The 21,179-nt window shown below is 48.4% G+C and overlaps 1 protein-coding gene and 1 long non-coding RNA gene across 2 annotated transcripts; both read left to right on the forward strand.

Moving 5' to 3' along the window:
• Nucleotides 1-80: 80 nt before the first annotated feature.
• LOC132214516 (uncharacterized) lies at nucleotides 81-13,129 on the forward strand. Its single transcript, XR_009448302.1, has 3 exons — nucleotides 81-327; nucleotides 3,707-3,817; nucleotides 12,809-13,129. It is a non-coding gene; the product is annotated as an uncharacterized LOC132214516 (long non-coding RNA).
• A 3,269-nt stretch (nucleotides 13,130-16,398) lies between these two features.
• Nucleotides 16,399-17,388, forward strand: LOC132214517 (protein POLR1D-like). Its single transcript, XM_059661898.1, has 2 exons — nucleotides 16,399-16,533; nucleotides 16,880-17,388. The coding sequence occupies exons 1-2, from the start codon at nucleotides 16,451-16,453 to the stop codon at nucleotides 17,079-17,081; spliced, it is 285 nt and encodes a 94-aa protein (XP_059517881.1). The 5' UTR covers nucleotides 16,399-16,450; the 3' UTR covers nucleotides 17,082-17,388.
• The last annotated feature ends 3,791 nt before the right edge of the window (nucleotides 17,389-21,179 follow it).

Here is a 21,179-nt window from a genome sequence, read left to right on the forward strand (position 1 = left end):
TTCCCGGCGCCGCCCCGCGCGCCCCGCCCGCCCCGGCCCCGCCCGCCGCGCCCGCCGCTCGCCCCTCCCCCGCCCGCGCGGCGGCGGAGGCGGTGGGCCGTCCCGGGCCGCCCCTGGTGCTGCTCGGGACGGGGCCGGAGCCGGGGGCGGGCCGGTGGGGGCGCTGCGCACCGGGAACGGCCCCCGCGAGCGCTCGGCAGAGGTGTGTTGCGCGGTGGCCTTTCGGGCCCCGCCTCCGATCCGGCCCGACCCGAGCCTCGGAAAAGCGCGATTGGGGGGCGCCGAGGGCGGCCACATCTCGAGGAGTGCGGGGGTGGCCGGTCAGAGGTGGGCGCGGAATCAGAAAGATGGCTGTATTGGCAATCCTTCCGGGCCTGGGAGGGCAGGCGTGGGGCGGCAGGCTTCAAGAAAAGGGTAATAAATTAATAAATTTTTATTTCTTTGCAAACTGGGCAGTAAAGACTCACTCCGCCTTTTGGCCTCGGGGCTAAAAATACCTATCTTTCTTTGGATCGCCTGCTGAGATTGGTTCCTCACCTTCATTCCTATGTGGTGGCTGGGAGGATTCTTGAGGCAGGAGGGGTGCGGCTGGAGGAACCGTCTGGGAGGAAGAGTATTCACACTGCCGGCTGGGTTCTGGTCTGAGCCCACCTGTAACATGAGGCACCAGATCACTATGATTCTTACACTATCGCGGGGGGCGGGGGGGGGGCGGCGGGGAGAGAGGGAGAGGTAGGTGGTTTGCTCTATTGGGCAACAGAAACTATAGGTCTATTAAAACTGGTTGCACCACATTCTAGTACAAGCAACCAGCAGGTTAATTAAGTCAATGTAAAGAGGTTATCTTGAAAAGGAGACTATTCAGTCCATTGCCAGTTTTTTGTGTGTTTAGTATTATTGCTAGAGGCCTGATGCCCGAAATTCGTGCAAGAGTAGGCCTTCCTCCCCGCCCCTGCCCCCCACCTCCCCACCCCCACCCCCCGGGCCAGCACCAGCCTCCTTCTGGCACCTAGGACCCAGGTTTCCCTCACAGCCCCAGCTTCGTCCAGAAGGACGTCTGGTCTAATTAGCATATTATGCGTTTATTATAGATTATTATTATTATTACTAGAGGCCCAGTGCACAAAAATTTGTGCACTGGGGGGGGGTCCCTCAGCCCGGCCTGTGCCCTCTCGCAGTCTGGGACCCCTCGGGAGATAATAACCTGCTGGCTTAGGCCTCCTCCCGGGTGGCAGAGGGCAGGCCCAATCCCTAGGTGCAGCCCCTGATTGGGCTCAGAGCAGGGCCGATTGGGGAGTTGGGGCGCCGCCCCCTGTCATGCACAGAGCAGGGCAGATTGGGAGGTTGTGATGCCACCCTCAGTCACGCTCAGGGTAGGGCCAATTGGGGGGTTGGGGCACCGTCCCCTGTCACCCTCAAGGCAGGGTCGATGGGGAGGTTGCGGCGCCACCCCCTGTCACGCACAGAGCAGGGCCAATCAGTGGGTTGGGGCACCGCCCTCTATCACCCACAGAGCAGGGCCAATCAGGGGGTTGGGGCACCGCCACTCTCACACTCAGGGCAGGGCCGATGGGGAGGTTATGGCTCTACCCCGTCACACACAGAGCAGGGCCTGTGGTGGAGGGGGGGGGGGGGCGGGGTTGGGGAGCTCAGGCACAGAGCAGGGCTGCTCAGGGGGTTGGGGCCCCGCCCTCTGTCACACACAGAGCCGCAGGGCGATCAGGGGGTTTGGGCGCTGCCCCCTGTCACGCTGATCCCGGTGCCAGGAGGCCTTGTGGCTCCGCTGATCCCAGTGCTGGGAGGCATATTACCCTTTTACTATATAGGGTAGCGGCCTGGTGCATGGGTGGGGCCGGCTGGTTTGCCCTGAAGGGTGTCCTGGATCAGGGTGGGGGTCCCCACTGGGGTGCCTGGCCAGTCTGGGTGAGGGGCTGAGGGCTGTTTTCAGGCTGGGAGTGACTGAAGTTCCCAACCGCTCCTTTTTTTCTTTTTTATTCTGGGCCAGCTTTACCTTGAGGCTTGGCTCCAGCTCTTAGGCCTCCATGGCTGAAAGTAGGTTTCTGGCCTTTGCTTACAATGTTGCAAATCTGCTGGCTGAAGTCCGGTGGTATTTGTTACAATGTTTCTTAAACTGCCCACTCAGAGGCCTGCAGCCACAGGCGGGGAACGTTGGTTTCCTCCATCACTGAGGCAAGCAAGACTCATGTTAGTTTCAAGCTGCCTGGCTGCCGGCAGCCATCTTGGCTGACAGTTAATTTGCATATCTCGCTGATTAGCCAATGAAAAGGGTAGCAGTCGTACGCCAATTACCATGTTTCTCTTTTATTAGTGTAGATTATTATAGATTATTATTATTAAGGCTGCACCCTGTCTGTGACATCCTACATAGCTCAGGGACACACCCCCCCTTGGGGAACCTATCCACTCACTCATGTCAGCAGATAATGGGTGCTAGATTGAGTGCCTGATCTGGGCCAGGCCTGTTTTGATGATGGGGGATACAGCAATAAACAAGACTGCTGAGGCCTCTTGCTCCATAAAGCTTATTGTTAGTAGGAAAGACAGATAATTGCAAATTGAAGTAAATGCTGGGGCAAAAGCAAGGGGCTGGGAGAGAGAATAAGAGCTACTAGTACTTTAGACAGAGCTGCCGGGGAAAGTTTCTTTGAGGAGGTGATGCTGAATTTGAAGTCAAAAGAATGAGGAGAGAGCCTTGGGAAAAGCCGGCAGAGACATTGCAGGTAGAGGTCAGCATGTGCTGAGGCCCAGAGAAAGGTAAGCTTTGGATGTGTAAGGAGCTGAAGGAAAGTCAATGTGACTAGAATAGCCAGCCTAGGAAAGAGAATCGGGGTGATGTGGGGAGGCAGGCAGGGGCCAGGGCATACAAGACTGTGTCAAGGAATGGAGACTTGTCATTAAACCATTGAAGGGTTTTACACAGAGACTAACGTTTACCGCTGTGTGAAGAGTAAATTGGGTGGGTGGCAGGCTGAAATAAAAGGAAGGAGACAGATTGTTGTGGCCTTCCAGGCCAAAGATGATAGTGGTTTGGACTGAAGTGGTGGCCACACTATGATGATTAGTTGAGAGATGCTGTTTTGGACATAGACTTGACAGGACACGTTGATAGGATGAATGTGGGGGCGGTGGCGGAGGCGGGGGGTGCGGGAGGGGGGAGATGGGAAAACCAAAGATAACTTCCAAGTTTCTGGCTGTAATAAATGAATGGACAGTGCCTCATTTGTTGGATGGGGTAGCCTGGAGGAAAGAGACTACATCTCAGAGAGGAACATTAAGAATTCTGTTTTCGCTCTGTTGAGTTTGAGGTGCCTGTCAGAGAACCTATTTGATTGTCCAGTCACTGGAAGCTCAGAAGAGATGCCTGGGCTGGAGGTGAGACTTTGGGAGGCGTCATCTTAGACAATGAAAGCCATAGGATCTGAGATCACCTAGGGCAGTGGTCGGCAAACTGCGGCTCGCGAGCCACATGCGGCCCTTTGGCCCTTTGAGTGTGGCCATGAAGTTTCAATCGCACTGTATGTGTGCGCCCACACGTGGTATTTTGTGGAAGAGCCACACGCAAGGGGCCAAAGAGCCGCATGTCTAACAGGGAACAGGGAGGGTTCTAGAAAAGGATATGGCATCAGAAGGGTTTGGCAGAAATTGCTAAATGACCCTAATAGCCATTCGCCCTCTTTTCCTTCAGCATAGAATTTCAAATTCTAGCTGGCCACATGTCTTCCCAGAATAAAAGCAAGTTTCTCGGACTTCCTTGCAGCTAGGGATGGTTACATGGCTCATTTCCAGCCAACAGGAGGTAAGTGGATGTGTCCATGTGCAACTTCTGAGGGCAATGGTGTGTTTTCTTCAGCCATTGCTCTTTCCTGCTCACTGGAATATTAAGTATGTAGCTGGGGCTCAGGTGGCCGCATTAGACTCTGAGTGGAAGCCATGGTTGAGGATGTCAGTGGAACTAGTTAGTCTCTATCTGGTTCCTTGTGGGTAGGGAATCAGCCTACCTGCTCTGGGCTACCTACCTCTTGACTTTGTATATAAAAGAAATTTATGTCTTGTTTAATCCTTTGTTTTCTGATGCTTATTTTTGTTAGAATACAAAGGGTTTTGTTAAAAGTGGAGATTACTAGATCAGGTTTGCAGAGGGATAGGAGAGAAGGCAGGAGTGATGATTCTGAAGAAAGGGAGAAAGGAGATGAGGTGGGAGCACTGAGGGAGAGGACACCTGTGATGGAGAGGTACCTCCGCCATTACTAAGGAAGGGAGGATGGAGGCAGAGATGTCTGCAGTAAAGGTTGGGGTTGGAAAGATGATCATTCACACCCGGTGATTTCTACTGACTCCTGGATATGAAGGAGTCATGAGCTTAGAACAGCGGTTCTCAGCCTGTGGGTCGCGACCCCTTTGACAGTCGAACGACCCTTTCACAGGGGTCGCCTAAGACCATCCTGCATATCAGATATTTATTTATTTATTTATTTATTTATTTATTTATTTTAAATATATTTTATTGATTTTTTACAGAGAGGAAGGGAGAGAGATAGAGAGTTAGAAACATCGATGAGAGAGAAACATCGATCAGCTGCCTCCTGCACATCTCCCACTGGGGATATGCCCGCAACCCAGGTACATGCCCTTGACCGGAATCGAACCTGGGACCTTTCAGTCCGCAGGCCGACGCTCTATCCACTGAGCCAAACCGGTTTCGGCCATATCAGATATTTACATTACGATTCATAACAGTAGCAACATTACAGTTATGAAGTAGCAACGAAAATAATTTTATGGTTGGGTCACAACATGAGGAACTGTATTTAAAGGGCCAGAAGGTTGAGAACCACTGGCTTAGAACAAGGAAGGAGAGGGGGAAGCAATTTTGTGAATCACGAACTAGGTGATGCTGGAGGTCTTGCCAGCCTGAGATAGCTCCATTCTGGATCAGGTGTCCATACTGCCACAGGCATGAAGTGGGTGAGGGAAATGCCCAGAAAGCCAGCATGGCCTCCACCCCACTTCCAATCAGGCCTCACTTCACAGTCACTTGTGACACCTGCCTACCATTCCCAGCTGCCATATGCGACCCACTAAGCTTTACCTGACCCATTTTTACAGCACGGTGGGGGAGGGGACACTTCAGAGAGCAGGGATATTCAAAGCAGAGCAGGTCCATTTTATTTTCCTTTATTAAAAATGGAAGAGGAGTGAGCTATGGACAGCCCCAACTAAAAGGGCTGTATTGCAGTGGCGAGGTAGTTTCCAGGCTAGCCCCTAGAACTGTAATTGACAAGAATGTAGCTGATTGTAGTGCAGATTGCAAGCCTGAGGTGTGGACTATGGGAACAAAAAACAGCACAGGAAGGAGGAAAAGAAAGAAACTGAGAGTTTCTTCCATTTTTCCTGGACCTGGAGTTGGCTATAAATAAAATTTTATCTTTTTAATTTATTTTGTAATATATTTTTATTGTTTTCAGAGAGGAAGGGAGAAGGAGAGAGAGATAGAAACATCAATGATTAGAGAGAATCATTGATCAGCTGCCTCCTGCACACCCAACACTGGGGATCCAGCCCGCAACCTGGGCATGTGTCCTGACCTGGAATCGAACTGTGACCTCCTGGTTCATAGGTCAATGCTCAACCACTGAGCCATGCCAGCTGGACTATAAATAAAATTTTAAATGGAGGAGCTTGGCCTTTATCTTCCTCTGACTTCCTCCTTACCCTCTCTCCTGGTCCTGGTCCTGGTCTGGTCCCTTCCCAGCGCTGCTCTTACTCATCCTGGGCTCCACTCTGCAGCACCTCTGGCCAAGGGTGGGGGTGGCGGGGAGGAGCTTGATTAGAAGGACTTGCTGTTTACCCTCTCCTAATTTTCAGCCTCTTAATCTTAACACTTTACATCTTAGAGCCCTAGTTGCCTTCCTATAAAGTCAAGATAAGAGTAAAACCCACCTCACAAACTTCTAGTAAGAATCAAATGAAAGAATGTTTATAAAACATCAGGTAAACTGTAAGGAACTCTATTTGTTACCTGGGATTGATGCCTTATTAGGGCCAAACTACCCAGGATCTTCCCATCAGTCAAAGTATTTGGATTGCAAGTAAGAAAATCCCACTCCAACTAGCTTAGGCCAAAGGAGGGGAGATTGCTGGAAGGATACTTATGTCACTCACAGAATCAAAAGAACTTGGAACCAGAGTGACTCAGGAAACTGGGGGGCTGATCATACAGGTTACCCAGACCAGGAGCCCCTCCCTCTGTCTCTCCTAACACTCCAAGTTTGCCGCATGTAGGAGATGGGACTGAATAACTCTATCCTCTAACTTCCAAGAAAAGACTCTGATTGGTCTAACTCCAGTCATATGCCCACTCCTGCACCAATCACTGTGGTGTAGAGAGGATTCCATAGCTGGACCAGGTCTGGGACACATAGGGCAACACCTGTGCCAAAGAAAATAGTTGGATGTGTAGGAGCAACATAATTCCTCACAGAGACTTATCTAGATGCCTGCTATTCCTTAAGCCCTGAGCAGTCACTGAAAGGGTTTAAGCAGACTAGTAAATTGTTCCGTTGTTTGTGCTTTAGGACTGGAGTGAACAAGATTGGAGTAAAGAATAGTTAGGAAGGAAGTTGCAATGATTCAGGAAGTTGATGATGAGGGAATGGAAAGAGGTGAACAGATTAAAAAAACATTTAGGAGATAGAATTGAGAGGTGACTAATTGGCTAGGAAGATGAGAAATAAGGAGATATCATAGTCTGGCTGCATAGACAGTGATACTGTTCACTGGGACAAGGAATCCAAGTGACCGTGTGTGTGTGTGTGTGTGTGTGTGTGTGTGTGTGTGTGTGTGTGTGTGTGTTTGGTGAGGTGTGATGGCTTGGACTTCCATTTGAAGTGTCCCTGAACAGAGGAGGGAAGCCCAGTTTGCTGTTTGGAGTTCAGGAGAGACATCTAAGCAAAAGCTATAAATTTGAGATTTGTGTTCAACTACTATAACAGCAACCCAACTACATTGCCTCTAGCCAAATGGTTTTTGTTGCTGTTTTCTGCTGCTATTGAAAAACTCTGACATAACAAAAAGTCTAAAGGTAAGAAAGATGCAGATCAAAACGACAATGAGATATCACCTCACACCTGTCAGAATGGCTGTCATCAACAATGCAACAAACACAGGTGCTGGTGAGGCTGTGGAGAAAAGGGAACCCCAGTTACACTGCTGGTAGGAATGCAGACTGGTGCAGCCACTGTGGAAAACAGTATGGAGTTTCCTTACAAAATTAAAAATGGAACTGCCATTTGACCCAGTGATCCCACTTCTAGGAATATATAGAAAGACTAATCAGAAAGGTTACATGTGTCCTAACCGGTTTGGCTCAGTGGATAGAGCATGGGTCTGCGGACTCAGGGGTCCCCGGTTCGATTCCGGTCAAGGGCATGTACCTTGGTTGCAGGCACATCCCCAGTGGGGAGTTTGCAGGAGGCAGCTGATTGATGTTTCTCTCTCATCGATGTTTCTAACTCTCCATCCCTCTCCCTTCCTCTCTGTAAAAAATCAATAAAATATGTTAAAAAAAAAAAAGAAAGGTTACATGCACCCCTATGTTCACAGCAGCACAATTTACAATAGCTAAAATTTGGAAACAGCCTAAGTGCCCATCAACAGATGGATGGATAAAAAAACCATGGTACATTTACACAATGGAATACTACACAGCAATAAAAAAAGAAAGAACTCTTACCATTTGCAACAGCATGGATGGACCTGGAGAGTATACTGAGCAAAATAAGCCAGTCAGAGAAAGATAAGTATCACATGATCTCACTCATATGTGGAATCTAATGAACCAAATAAACTGATGATCAAAAATAGACCCAGAACCCTGGCCTGTGTGGCTCAGTTGGTTGATTGTTGTCCTTTGCACCAAAAGGTCACAGATTTGATTCCTGGTCAGGGCACATACCTAGTTGCAAGTTTGATTACCACCAATGAATGTTTCCCCCCCACCCCCCTCTCTTTCTCTAAAAAAATCAATAGAAACATTAAAAAAAAAAAAAAAAAAGAAGACCCAGAAACATAGAAGCATGAACAGACTTTTGAACCTCAGAGGGGAGGGTGAATGGGAAGAGATCAACCAATGAACTTGTATGCATATATGCATAACCCATGGACATGGATAATGGGATAGTGAGGGCCTGGGTGGGGGGAACGGGAGCTGGCTGGAAGAGGTTAATGGGGGGAAAAGGAGGACCTATGTAATACTTTCAGCAATAAAGATTTTTTAAAATAAATAAAAATAATAAAGGTAAACAGAGCAGGGCTGGTCAGCAGCTCCACCATGTCATTCAGACCCTGTCCATTATGTAGGTCTGCTCTGGTGTCCTCACTGGGAAGCGTCCATCCTCAGATCAGCTTATGGTAATCCAATGGCTGCTCCAGCTCTAGCTTCCTACCTGCATTCCAGACAGACAGAACATGCAAAAAAGGATGAAGGAGCAGCACCTGTTAGTGGAAAGCAACACTTTCCCAGATATCCCCACAGACTGGCTATTCATGCCCCATTGTCAAGTCTGGTCACAAGGCAAGCCTTAGATCCAAGGGAGGCTGGGAACTGCAATTTTTTTTGTAATGTCTTTTTATTGATTTCAGAGAAGAAGGGAGAGGGGGAGGGAGATAGAAACATCAATGATGAGAGGGACTCATTGATTGGCTGCCTCCCGCATACCCCCTATAGGGGGTCGAGCCCATAACCTGGGCATGTGCCCTTGGCCGGAATTGAACCTGGAACCCTTCATTCTGCAGGCCGACACTCTATCCACTGAGCCAAACCAGCTAGGGCAGGAAATGCAAAATTTTATTTTTTTTATATATATATATTTTATTGATTTTTTACAGAGAGGAAGGGAGAGAGAGAGAGAGCTAGAAACATCGATGAGAGAGAAACATCCATCAGCCGCCTCCTGCACATCTCCCACTGGGGATGCGCCTGCAACCCAGGCACATGCCCCTGACCGGAATCGAACCCAGGACCCTTCAGTCCGCAGGCCGACGCTCTATCCACTGAGCCAAACCGGTCTCGGCAGGAAATGCAAAATTTTAAAAAATTAGGACCTTGAGCCTGTGTGGAAGGATGAAGAGGATAGTGGATATTGAGAAAGCAGCAGATGGATGATAATTAAAATCATGGGAGTAGAGGAAATTATTCTGGGACTAGGAGGTGAGAAGGGAAAAGGACTGAGGCAGAATCCTGATGAACACAAAATCGGGGAGGATCAGGAAGGGAGAGGGGGAGAGACCAAGGAGACTGAGAAAGAGGGGTCACGAGGTAGGAGGGGAGCCAGAAGGGTGGTGTGTATAGAGGTCAAGGGAAACGAATGTCTGAAGAAGGAAGCAGTGGTCCTAACTTTTCAGTGCTACAGGGTGGGCCCACAAGATAAGGCTGAAGAATGACTGTTGGGTTTGGCAGCTCCCACGAACTGGCTCATTGGACTTGTTTGATCAAAGCCATTTAACAGTGCGCTGGAGAATAAATGAAGACGAGACAGGTTGTTAGCTGGAAGATGATGAGGGTAACAGGCTGAGGGAGAGAACTTTTTGAAGAAAGGAGAGATGTGAATATGTTTAAATGATGAAGGGAGACAGCAGTAGAAAGTGGGAGATTGAAGGGTCTGGAGGAAAAGCGAGATGATGTTTGCTGGAGAAAGTGGGAAGATTGGGGTTCAGAACCAAGAGGGCAGCCAAAGGAGGACAGATGGAGACAGAAGGAGGAAAAATTCCTGAGGATGCACATGTTTGTGAGTTTGGTGTGAGTTTCTGAATGAAGGCTTCCATTTCTTCTGGAAACAGGTTTCCAGGGAAAATATAAGTGGGATTTTGGTGAGATCCAAGGATTTCAGAGAAACTTAGGAGAAAACGAGAGGAGCTTCTAAGTCGGGGCCAAGCAGGAGGGTTTGAGGAAGGATTGAGAGCCCAGCTGAGACTGGAGACCCTTCATCAGTACTCGGCAGCTGGGCTAAGTACAGATGCAGAGAACACAGTAAGATTGACCAGAGTTTGGGGTTTTACCAGGAAGGCTTGATAGAAAAACAGTGGGACAGAGGACTCAAGATTATTGGAAAGAAAGCACTTGAGTTGTTGCATCAAGAGTCTTGGCTGGTAAGAAAGAGAAGTGACAGCTGGAGGGGCCAGTAGGTGGGAGAAAGGCGATGAGGGTAGGCTGGGGGTCCCTCGGTGATGGAAGAAGATAGCTGTGGTCAGACAGAGGTCTGTATCCATGGGAGTGGGTGGTTGAGATGGAATGATGGGATCAATGGCCCTTGAGGTGAGGAATCAGGACCAAGAGGCCAGTGTGAGAATGGGTCACCCCAGGAGTGTACGGAGTGCAGGCAATGACAGTGAGCCAGACGGCAATGTCTTTGGTAGACCTTTCATTCCAAGCTCGGCTTTGCATTAATGTTGCCTGTCTTGAAAAAGAGGTCAGAGAGCCCTGGGGAAAAGTGAAGAGAAAAAAAATTGATTTTTATAGTTTGTCACCCAATGCCTGCCCTATTTGTCCCAGAACAATCTATTTTAAAGACTCTGCAAACTTCCAAGGGCCTTTTGCTCCCATTTGCATCTTCAGCCATGAGCCTTCTGTCCTCAGACCATGCTCCCTAGAAGACTGTAAAGATCTGTGATAGGAGCATAGATATGTGTGAGCCCAAGACACAGTGGAGCACATTTTAACATGATAGCAGATGGTGGTGACAAGGAGCCCCATCATCTCTCTCGCCTCAGTTGTCCCATCCATAAACCACGGGTGGGAGAGGAGAAGGTTGGACCTTCCAGCCCTGATGGTCTGTGAGTCAACCATACTGTCATTACTCCAAATGGGAGAAGATGGTTCTGCCAAAGAAGGAAGTCTCCAATGTGGCCTGATAAGACCTCAGCAGGAGGGAACCAATCAGAGAGGTTAAGATCAGGGATCCCTGAGTCAGACTGCTGGGCTCAACCCCAGCTCTGCCCCCGAAAGCTATGTCCACTCAGGGAGCTAGGGATATACACACATGCGAAAGTCACTTGACAAGATAAAAACTGTTTCTTCTGGAATAATCTCATGTGAACTGACCTTCCCAAAGCTCTGAATTTGTAAAATGAATGTGAAAAGGAGCTCAGAGGCAGTCACTCAGTCTGTAAGTGGTAGAACCAGAACTATCAGTTCTATGTCCAGACCTGAGTCTTCTATTTGTCTCCATTTGTCACATGAAAGTGCCCTGGGGAATCATGATTTGGGGATCAGCTAAGTCCCCGGGACCTCTATACTCAGGCCCTGCCAGGAGGGACCCAGATAGGACCCACCCCACCCCCGCCCAGGAGGGAGGGAGCGAGGTACCTGAAGCAGAGCAGAGCACTGGTGTGCTGCAGGCGTCACGGGTGCCCCTCCCTGTTCTTACAGCTCCGGACTTTTAGCTGGTTCCTTGGGAGAACCTGGCTGAAGGTTCTCGGGAAGCGTTGCTGGGCTGCTGCCACCGCACGCGCACAGTGCCACCTAGGGGACAGAAGGCTGAGTTTATCACGCCACGGGGTGGGGGGTGGAGGGGCGGGGAGGCGAGGAGGGCTCTTCAGTCCTGATCTGACACTGTATATCTCTCCTTCCTCCCTGGAGCACGGGTTCTCTTGTCTCTCCTCCTCCACTTACCCACTCAGGAAGGACCCCGTATTGCACACCCAACTCCTCTGAGTACCCTGACCTTTGAGTATCCTGAGCTCGTCCCCCTGAAAGCGTTGCTGCACTTCCAAGACTCTGCACTGTGGGGTGAAAACACTAATTTTTCTCCCACCTTTCTAAGATACTCAAGTTAACATGATCATTAACGGGAGAAAATGTCCAAATTTTATTATGGATGCACATGCGGGAGTGTCATAGGAATAAGAGACCCAAGGATGCCTTGGGCAATTGAGGCTTATCTGCCATTCTGGACAGAGGAGAGGGGAGCAGGAGCCTAGGATTTCAAAGGGAAAGCCAGCAATTTACAGGTAGATAATGAAGAGCAAAATTTGTTTACCGTGGGAATTTGTGGCAAAGTAACATAACATTTACTTTATATTATGATAAGTTGATTCGCCCTTCATTTAAGCAGGTTATTCTACCTGGATTCCTTTAGGCAAGTAAAGGGGAGGGTCAAAGTTTATTTCTGAATCTTTTATTTCTTCTTCTTTTTTTAAAAAAAATATATTTTATTGATTTTTTTACAGAGAGGAAGGGAGAGGGATAGAGAGTTAGAAACATCAATGAGAGAGAAACATCGATCAGCTGCCTCTTGCACACCCCCTACTGGGGATGTACCCACAACCAAGGTACATGCCCTTGACCAGAATCGAACCTGGGACCTTTGAGTCCGCAGGCCGACGCTCTATCCACTGAGCCAAACCGGTTAGGGCTCTTTCATTTCTTAAAAATAACCAGTTTAAAATCAATACGCCAGAAGCATATTTTGGGGGTGGTGAAACTTTAGTCCCTGTCAACACTAAGCCCCCCTTACAGGCACAGACACAAACACCCCCACGCCATCTCTGCGAGCCCTCTGAGGTCTCAGCCTCTCCTGTGCCCTTAGGTATCGTCTGGCTACTGGCCACACCTCATGATTATCACCGGACTTGCTCTCTCTCCGGAGCTCCAGCCCCAGCCCGGAATGAAAATCTGATCCCATCGTCCCCCTGCCCCAAACTATTAGAAGTTCATTTCACCGGATAGTCTACAGAGGCCGGCCAGGCCTGGTCACTCTACCCACATCTCTAACCCTGAGCCCTCTGTAAGCTTCCCACCACAGGAGAATGAAAGACCAAGAAAAACTTGCTGGACACCAGGAGTTGGACCGCACAAGGCATTGAGACTGTCCTGAGGGCACCTGATTGCACCCTGCCTTCCGCCCACATTACAAGCCCAAGGACTCGGCCCCGAATCCACTCACAACAAGAGCTTCCCGCTAGAGACTGCATACAAGGATGAAACTCCAGCTCCTGGCTGCTGCCAGCATCGACCCAATGTCCTCTTCCCTTTGGGTATCCTCTCCCCCATCCTCTCCCCTTAAATACATTTAGCCGCCTGCACATGCCAACCACCATGTTAACCTTTCAGCGCCGCCCCCCCCTTCCGCCCCCCACATCATATTTGGTGGCTCAGCCTGTCACCTCCTAGCATAGGACCACCCTTCAAGACCAGGTGTTGGAATTTGATAGCTCAGGAGGGAATTGCCTTGCCCAAGGCTCGCCAAAGCCCCTTTCCTCGTTTCTGGACAACTGGTGAGTGATCCCAGCTCCAGGCGCCTGGTGGGGTCAGTTGAAGCCTCCCTTGAAATGGCCTGACAGTTCAATTTCTCCTCTCACCCCATCCTGCTTCCCTCACACATCTCTGGATCAGCTTCTGTTTCCTGTGCCCTTGGCCTCCACACATGCCATCACTTCCTCTTACAACCTCTTCTGCCTGTGTGAGGACACGCAGGGAAGTAGAAAACCACCCAGCCTGGTCCTTCAGCCAAACCCTTCAGGAGAAGAAGCCTGGACGTGTCCCCACGTCACCGGCTCCCCGTGTTATTGGTGGAAGTGGAGTTCTAGCAATGTCATGAGGGAAAGAATTTCCTGAGACTCGAACTGGAGGATGAGTGATATTTATTCGAATGAAAATAAACTCCTGGTTTTCCATTTGTCCCATTTCCCTCCATCCTGTCATGAAAAAGTCTGACCGTGTCTTCAGCAGGGCCAGAGTAAAGGCCACCGCCCGTAGTTGCCGCTCCGTATTAAAGCCCGGGCCAGTCCAGCATCCTGCGTGTGGCATCTTCACAGCCGTGGGCCCTGTGGCTGCTAAGGCCACATGGCTGTAGAGAGAGAATGTGTGGTTGCAAGGATGAGTGTGGGTCTTGCAGCAAGGGAGAGGAAGAAGCCAGGGAATTCTGTCTGGGGATTTTACCAGGAGCTGCTCCTAACTAACCAATTAACTTTCCAAGATTTTGCACGCTTCTGGTGGGGTCCACCCCCTAGCCAATCCGTTGTTCCCCAGGCTAGACTGACAGGCAAGCACCTCCCTTGTACCACCCTGACTTCAACTGCGCATGTGCCTATCTCCCCCTTCTCACCCCAACAATCCAGTACTGATGGGGGAGGGGTGTTAATCCCCTTGGAGGACAATGCTGCATCCCTGGGCGTGAAGCTGTGAAACAGGCTTATGCTCCCCAGCTGAATATGCTTAACAATGCCTGACTCTCCGTTTGCTCTCCTCCCTTCACTAATATTGATCACTAGCTAATGACAACACTGGTGTCTCCCTTTGTTTCTACTGTTCCAGCTGCTTCCGGCCCACTGGTCCCCCACAGAGGGAGGAGGCCAGTACCCCCTCCACAGGAGGGGCTGGGGAGCAGGGCCTGGGGACACAGCCGCTCCTGAGTGGGCAATGCAGCTTGCCCTTTGAAGCAGAGCCTTTGAAGGTTCTTCCAGGAAGAGGCTTTGCGGTCCTTACCTGGCTCTCATCTCTTCCCCGGCCTTCGGCCTTCGGAACTCAAGAGAACCTGGGGGCAAACTTCAGTCCTGCATGGGGAAGGGCTCCTGCCTGGTCTTCTCTGTGAGTCACTGGCTTTTGCCCTAACCCAGGGGTGGGCAAACTTTTTGACTCGAGGGCCACAATGGGTTCTTAAACTGGACCGGAGGGCCGGAACAAAAGCATGGATGGAGTGTTTGTGTGAACTAATATAAATTCAAAGTAAACATCATTACATAAAAGGGTACGGTCTTTTTTTTCAATAGTTTTATTCATTTCAAACGGGCCGGATCCGGCCCGCGGGCCGTAGTTTGCCCACGGCTGCCTAACCCCTCTCTGCGAGCACAATCAGGTGCCCCAAGAGTTGCTGATTACTCTGGTCAGCTGTCACCATCCACATCCCTTCTGGGGCAGGTGCCTGGCTAGCCCATGAGATCCTGAGTTAGAGGCCAGGACGCTCCCGGGTCCAGTCGCGGTTCCTAGGACGGAGGATGTGTGGGACAGAGCTCTGCAGAGGCGCCCCTGATAAGAGGTGTGGCTTGGCCTGCGCTCAGATCCCCAGGAGAGGGCAGTCACGCGTGGCATATGGGCACAGGATGTCTACCCGTCCTGCTGCCAGGGCTGCTGACTGCAAATTATAAAGAGACAAACTGAGGTCCACGGATCAGCATTTGTAGCCAGTTTTACTACGAGCATGCAGATCTGGTTTTGTGATGATCACATTCCTATTTGTCAATTTTTAAAGGTGTTTGAAACATTTGTGAGACAGAATCATTAGAATTAGGAAGCGTGTAATTGATTACATTTAATGCTTAAATGTTCAGGGAAATCTACTTTATTAAAAATTATAAAATTTCAATTTATTTATTGTAGGAATAGTATGTGCATATTTAGAGAAATGTTAACTGTCTCAGTTTTCCTGTATTGCACATTGGACAAGGTGTGGAATTGGCTATGTTTCTCTGGGCAGAGCTCCTGGACACTGAAGAACGGCCGTCGGGAGCTCCAGGGGGTGCTGGGAGTCCATGGCGGGGGCAGAACCTGTATTGTCTGTGCACCAGAGGGTGGGAGGGTGTCTGTCCTGTGTTCTGCCCTCAGCCCAGCTGGGGCCAGTGGGAGGCGCTGGCCCTGTGCACTGGGATAAGGGGTTCACTGCCCTGGCCTCTCAGCCCACCCCCATTGCAGGACTGAAGTTTGACCCCAGGTTCTCTTGAGTTCCAAAGGCTGGGGAAGAGATGAGAGCCAGGTAAGGACAGCAAAAGCCTCTGCCTGGCAGAAGCTTCAAAGGCTCTGCTTCAAAGGGCAAGCTGCATTGCCCACTCAGGAGCGGCTGTGTCCGCAGGCCCTGCTCCCCAGCCCCTCCTGTGGAGGGGGTCCTGGCCTCCTCCCTCTGAGCATGAGCCGCGCTGGGGAAAGAGCCTGGCAGCAGAACTGGCCTTTTCCCCTGAGCCAGCCCAGCACAGTCAGGACCAGCACGGAAAGGCCACCTGGGTCCACAGGGAGCAGCTCTTCCAGATGCTTATCTGAATTTGCGTTTCTCCCCAGGCCTCGGCCATGCTGGCCCCTGGGGCTTCCCCAGCTCCGCAAACCGAAGGATTTTCCGTAGTTCCGTGTGGCCTGAGTTCCACACCGCAGTCATAACCCTTTCTGAGGGCATGAGCGTGAGGGCACAGACAGGCTCTGGTCAGTGAGCCAGCTGTGGATGTTTCCAAAGCACAGAAGGTGCTGCTGTTTTTATCATGTTATTTACAATGTTTAATTACTGCTTCTCTCGCACGCTTCGCGATATTGGGCAGAGCGTCCCGACCGCCAGCTGCACCTGAAGATCCCGGAAGCCGTCCCCGCGATCGAAGAGGACCAAGAGCTGGAGAGGAAAGCAATAGAAGAACTGCTTAAAGAGGCAAAACGTGGGAAACAAGAGCAGAAACCATGGGACCTATGGGTTGGATGAAGTGTCCTCTTGCTGGTACCAATAAAAGATTTCTCATTAACACAATTAAGAACACACTTCCCTCCTGTTATGCCCAGAATTCAAGATCCCCAAGAAACCACGCCAGGGAGCCAGTCCGATGCAAAAGCAGAGGATCTCTTATACAAGCTCGCTTGGTCCCCCCCTTGCCTCCATTACTGGGTGCAAGAGAGAGCCCCGAGTCCCAAGAGAACAAAGAATTTATAGGGCTTGGGGTCGGGGGTTGGGGCAGGGTGCAGCTAGGGTCTGGTTACACAAAGACAGGGGGGGTGGCCAGCATACTTTTGGCCTTGGGCTAGTTTCCCCCGCTTTCCCATTGGCCGAGATAAGGGCAGGCTGAGTAACTTATACACCCTGCGGCTTCCATCAGTCCTGCTCTGTCCTTTCACCTCCCAGAAAGAGCAAGATCATGAACAAAAAGAGGGCGATGAGGAACCTGCGAAGAGCCAGAACCAGAAAGAAGAAAGCCGAAAGAAGAACAGAGCCCACCCTTACAAGCACAGCTTCCAAGCTCGAGGCACAGCCAGTCATTCTCCACCGAGGAAGCGGAGCAGCCAGGGCAAATATGAAAAGCAGTCACGCAAGCGATGAGGCAGGGAGGGAGAACCAGCAAGACTGTCCCCAGTCACAGTGCTGTTACATGTGGGAGACTGGGATGTGCAGAGGTTATTGAAGACATGCCCTGAGCTGACAGAGCAAACACCTAAAAGCATTTTTACAGTAGGTCCTTTGTCTTTGTGACAAGCAAAAATGACCTAGAAACTCTTCAAGGAAATTAGTACAAAGGAACTTGCTCTGAATATGTCTTGCCAGTGTAAGCTACTTCCGCAGTGTAGTATACATATGTATTGTTTCTATTCTATTTCATTTAGAAATTGATTCCAAAATAAATGTAGAACATAAAATAAAAGTAAATAAATAAAATGTTTAATTAGCCGAAGCCGGTTTGGCTCAGTGGATGGAGTGTCGGCCTGCGGACTGAAGGGTCCCGGGTTCGATTCCGGTCAAGGGCATGTGCCTGGGTTGCAGGCACATCCCCAGTAGGAGATGTGCAGGAGGCGGCTGATCGATGTTTCTCTCTCATCGATGTTTCTAACTCTCTGCCTCTCTCCCTTAGTCTCTCTGGAAAATCAATAAAATATATTTTAAATAAATAAATAAAATGTTTAATTAGTTAGTTCGCTCACATGTAACAAATTATATAATTCAAAAGTGCATAAAGGGACATTTTCCTTCTACCAACGTCCCCAGACACCAACACCCCGTTCCTAGAGGCAAATACTGTTACTAGTTTTTCATGTATTTTCCCATCAATATTTTATGGCAGACACTGCTTGGTTGAACCTTCAATTTCATTGTTTTATTTTTTAAGTGATAGAATCACCAAAGGTTAGCTAATACAAAACCATCCCTGAGAAAGACTACATTTCCCAGCCATCCTTGCAATCAAGTTCAGCCCTAAATCCTGCCCAATGGGATATAGGCAAAGTTGATGTGTGGGGAAAAGTACACTTAGCATTTGATAAAATTCAACATCTTTTTTTTTTTAAATATATTTTATTGATTTTTTACAGAGAGGAAGGGAGAGAGATAGAGAGTTAGAAACATCAATCAGCTGCCTCCCGCACATCCCCCACTGGGGAAGTGCCTGCAACCCAGGTACATGCCCCTGACCGGAATCGAACCCGGGACCCTTCAGTCCGCAGGCCGACGCTCTATCCGCTGAGCCAAACCGGCTTTGGCAAATTCAACATCTTTTAATGAGAAAAACTCTCATCAAATTAGATGCAGAGGTGTTGGCATAGATAGCTAGATATTAATAAAGAAAGGGAATCTGACATTATTAAGCATAATAAAATAGGAAACTGAATCAGACAATAAGCCTGCTGGATTCACTAGGAAGTTACAGCTCCACATACTCCCCAGGGCATCCTCTACCCTCAGGACCTAATGCCCTAAGCGGGCAGTAAGGATCATTACCAGGGGAAGGAAAAAAAAAACAGGAGAATTCCTCTGCTGGCACATGCCCAGTAGAAGCCAAGATGGCACAAGGGAGGTGCTTCTACTGTGAGGCCTGTGCCAAAGGAGCCAAGATGGGGACCATAAAGGCCTGTTCATCTATCCTGGGGAAAGGATCGGGTTGGATAAGGAACACAGAGCCCTGGAAGATCTAGGAAATGGATTGGTTAAGGGAGGACCCAGTGCTAGCTTGCTAAGGATTGAGAAGTTGATTGGTTAGTTTGAAGAGATGCCTAGCCCGTCCCAAGCCTGAGATAATACAACCAAAGAGCTCTCTCTTATTCACTTGCTCAGTAGCGTGCATTTCCTCTCCATAGCAGCCATGTGGCCCTTGCAGCTGCCTGGGGCCTGTGGCCACGTAGGCCTGGGCACAGTGCTGGCCGGAGCACAGCTGGGAACACAGACTAAGCTGGCTGGATGAGGACAGAGACATGGACTGAACCAATGGTGCAAAATGTCTGGACGCTGGCCCTATTCCTGGCCTGATGAAGACAAAGTCATGGCAGGATGGGTGGAGATGGGACACCAGAGCTGACCCTGGACAGTCTTTTGCATTGCTCCAGCTTCTTCAATAAACCTCACCACTAAGCCTTTCCCTCCCTGGAATGCTTTTCTCACAACCCCTTGAAAGGACACTATTTCCACTGGCAACATCAGTACAGTCTTCAACATAATAAAGACTGTACATGACAAGTCCACAGCTAATATACTGAACGGTATAAAGTTAAAAGTACTTCCTTGCCCTGGCCGGTTTGGCTCAGTGGATAGAGTGCCGGCCTGCAGACTGAAAGGTCCCAGGTTCGATTCTGGTCAAGGGCATGTGCCTTGGTTGTGGGCACATCCCCAGTAGGGAGGGTGCAGGAGGCAGCTGATCGGTGCTTCTCTCTCATCGATGTTTCTAACTCTCTATCCCTCTCCCTTCCTCTCTGTAAAAAATCAATAATATATATATATATATATATATATATATATATATATATATATATATATATATATATATATTTTTTAAAGGCACTTCCTCTAAGATTAGGAACAAGACAGGATGCCCACTCTCTCCATTTCTATTCAACATAGTACTGGAAGTCCTACTTGGAGCAATTAGACAAGAAAAAGAAATGAAAGGAATCCAAAGGAAGGAATGAAATTATCTCTGTTTTCAGATGATACAGAAAACCCTAAAGACTCCACAAAAAAACTGCTAAAACTAATAAATGAATTACGTCAAGTTATAGGATACAAAATAAAGATACAGAAATCAGTTGCATTTTTATCTACTAGCAACAAACTGAGAGAGATATGAAGAAAGCAATCCTGGGAACCAACTAAGCTAATAGACATCTTCACCCAGCACCAGCAAATACACTTTCTTCTCAAGTGCTCATGAAGTTCTTCAAGATAGATAATATGTTAGGGCCTAACAGTTAGGCAATCAAATATGTCCTAAACATTTAAAAGCAATGAAATCATACAACGTATGTTCTCTGACCACAATGGAATGAAATTAGAAATCATTAACAGAAAGAAATTTGAGGAATTCACAATTATGTAGACATTAAACAACATACCCCTAAATAAACAAAAGGTCAAAGAAAAAAATCACAAGGGAAATTAGAAAATATTTTGAGATGAATAAAAATGAAAACATAGCATACCAAAACGTATATAACCAACAATGCTTAGTGGAAATTTATAGCTGTAAATACCTACATTTAAAAAGATCTCAAATCAGTAACCTAACCCTGCACTTTAAGATGCTAGAGAAAGAAGAGCAAACTAAACCCAACACAAACAGAAGGAAGGAAATAATAAAAATTAATGCCAAAATAAACAAAACAAAGTAGAAAAAATATAGAGAGAAAATCAACAAAATCAAAAGTTGATTCTTTGAAAATATCAACAAAATTGACAAATCTTTAGGTAGACTGGCAAAAAAAAATACTCAACTTATTAAAATCATAAATAAAAGAGGGGCCATTATTATCAACTTTTCAGAAATAAAAAGGACTATAATGGGGCGGGGGGAGAGAGAAAGCAGTTCCATTTACAGTGGCATCGAAAATAATAAAATATTTAGGAATAAATTTGACTAAGGAAGTGAAAAACCTGTACACATGTTCTTGGATTGCAAGAATTAATATAGCAAAAATGTCCATACTACCCAAAGCAATCTACAGATTCAATGCAATCCTTATAAAAATTCCAATGGCATTTTTCACAGATATTTAAAAAACTCATAAAATTTATATGGAACCACAGAAAACCCTAAACAGGCAAAGTAATCCTAAGAAAGAAGAACAAAGCTATAGGCATCACATTTCCTGATTTCAAGCTACATTACAAAGCTATAGGAATCAGAATAGTATGCTACTGACATAAAAACAGGCATATAGAGTGGAATAGAGAGCAGATGATATGATTGTCTATGTAGGATTTTTATAGATACTCTTTATCAAGTTGAGGAAGTTCCCCTCTATTCCTGTTTACTGAGGGTTTTTATTATCAACTAGAGGCCCAGTGCACAAAATTCATGCACAGGTAGGGTCCGTAGGCCTGGCTGGTGATCAGGGCCAATCGGGGCCTTCCAGCTGCCAGCTGGGACCTCCCTTCCCTCGACTGCTGACCACCAGCCGTGACCTCTCTTCGTTCTGCACCGCCCCCTGGTGGTCAGTG

Source organism: Myotis daubentonii, chromosome 13 (assembly GCF_963259705.1).
Source record: "Myotis daubentonii chromosome 13, mMyoDau2.1, whole genome shotgun sequence".
Taxonomy (NCBI): Eukaryota; Metazoa; Chordata; class Mammalia; order Chiroptera; family Vespertilionidae; genus Myotis; species Myotis daubentonii.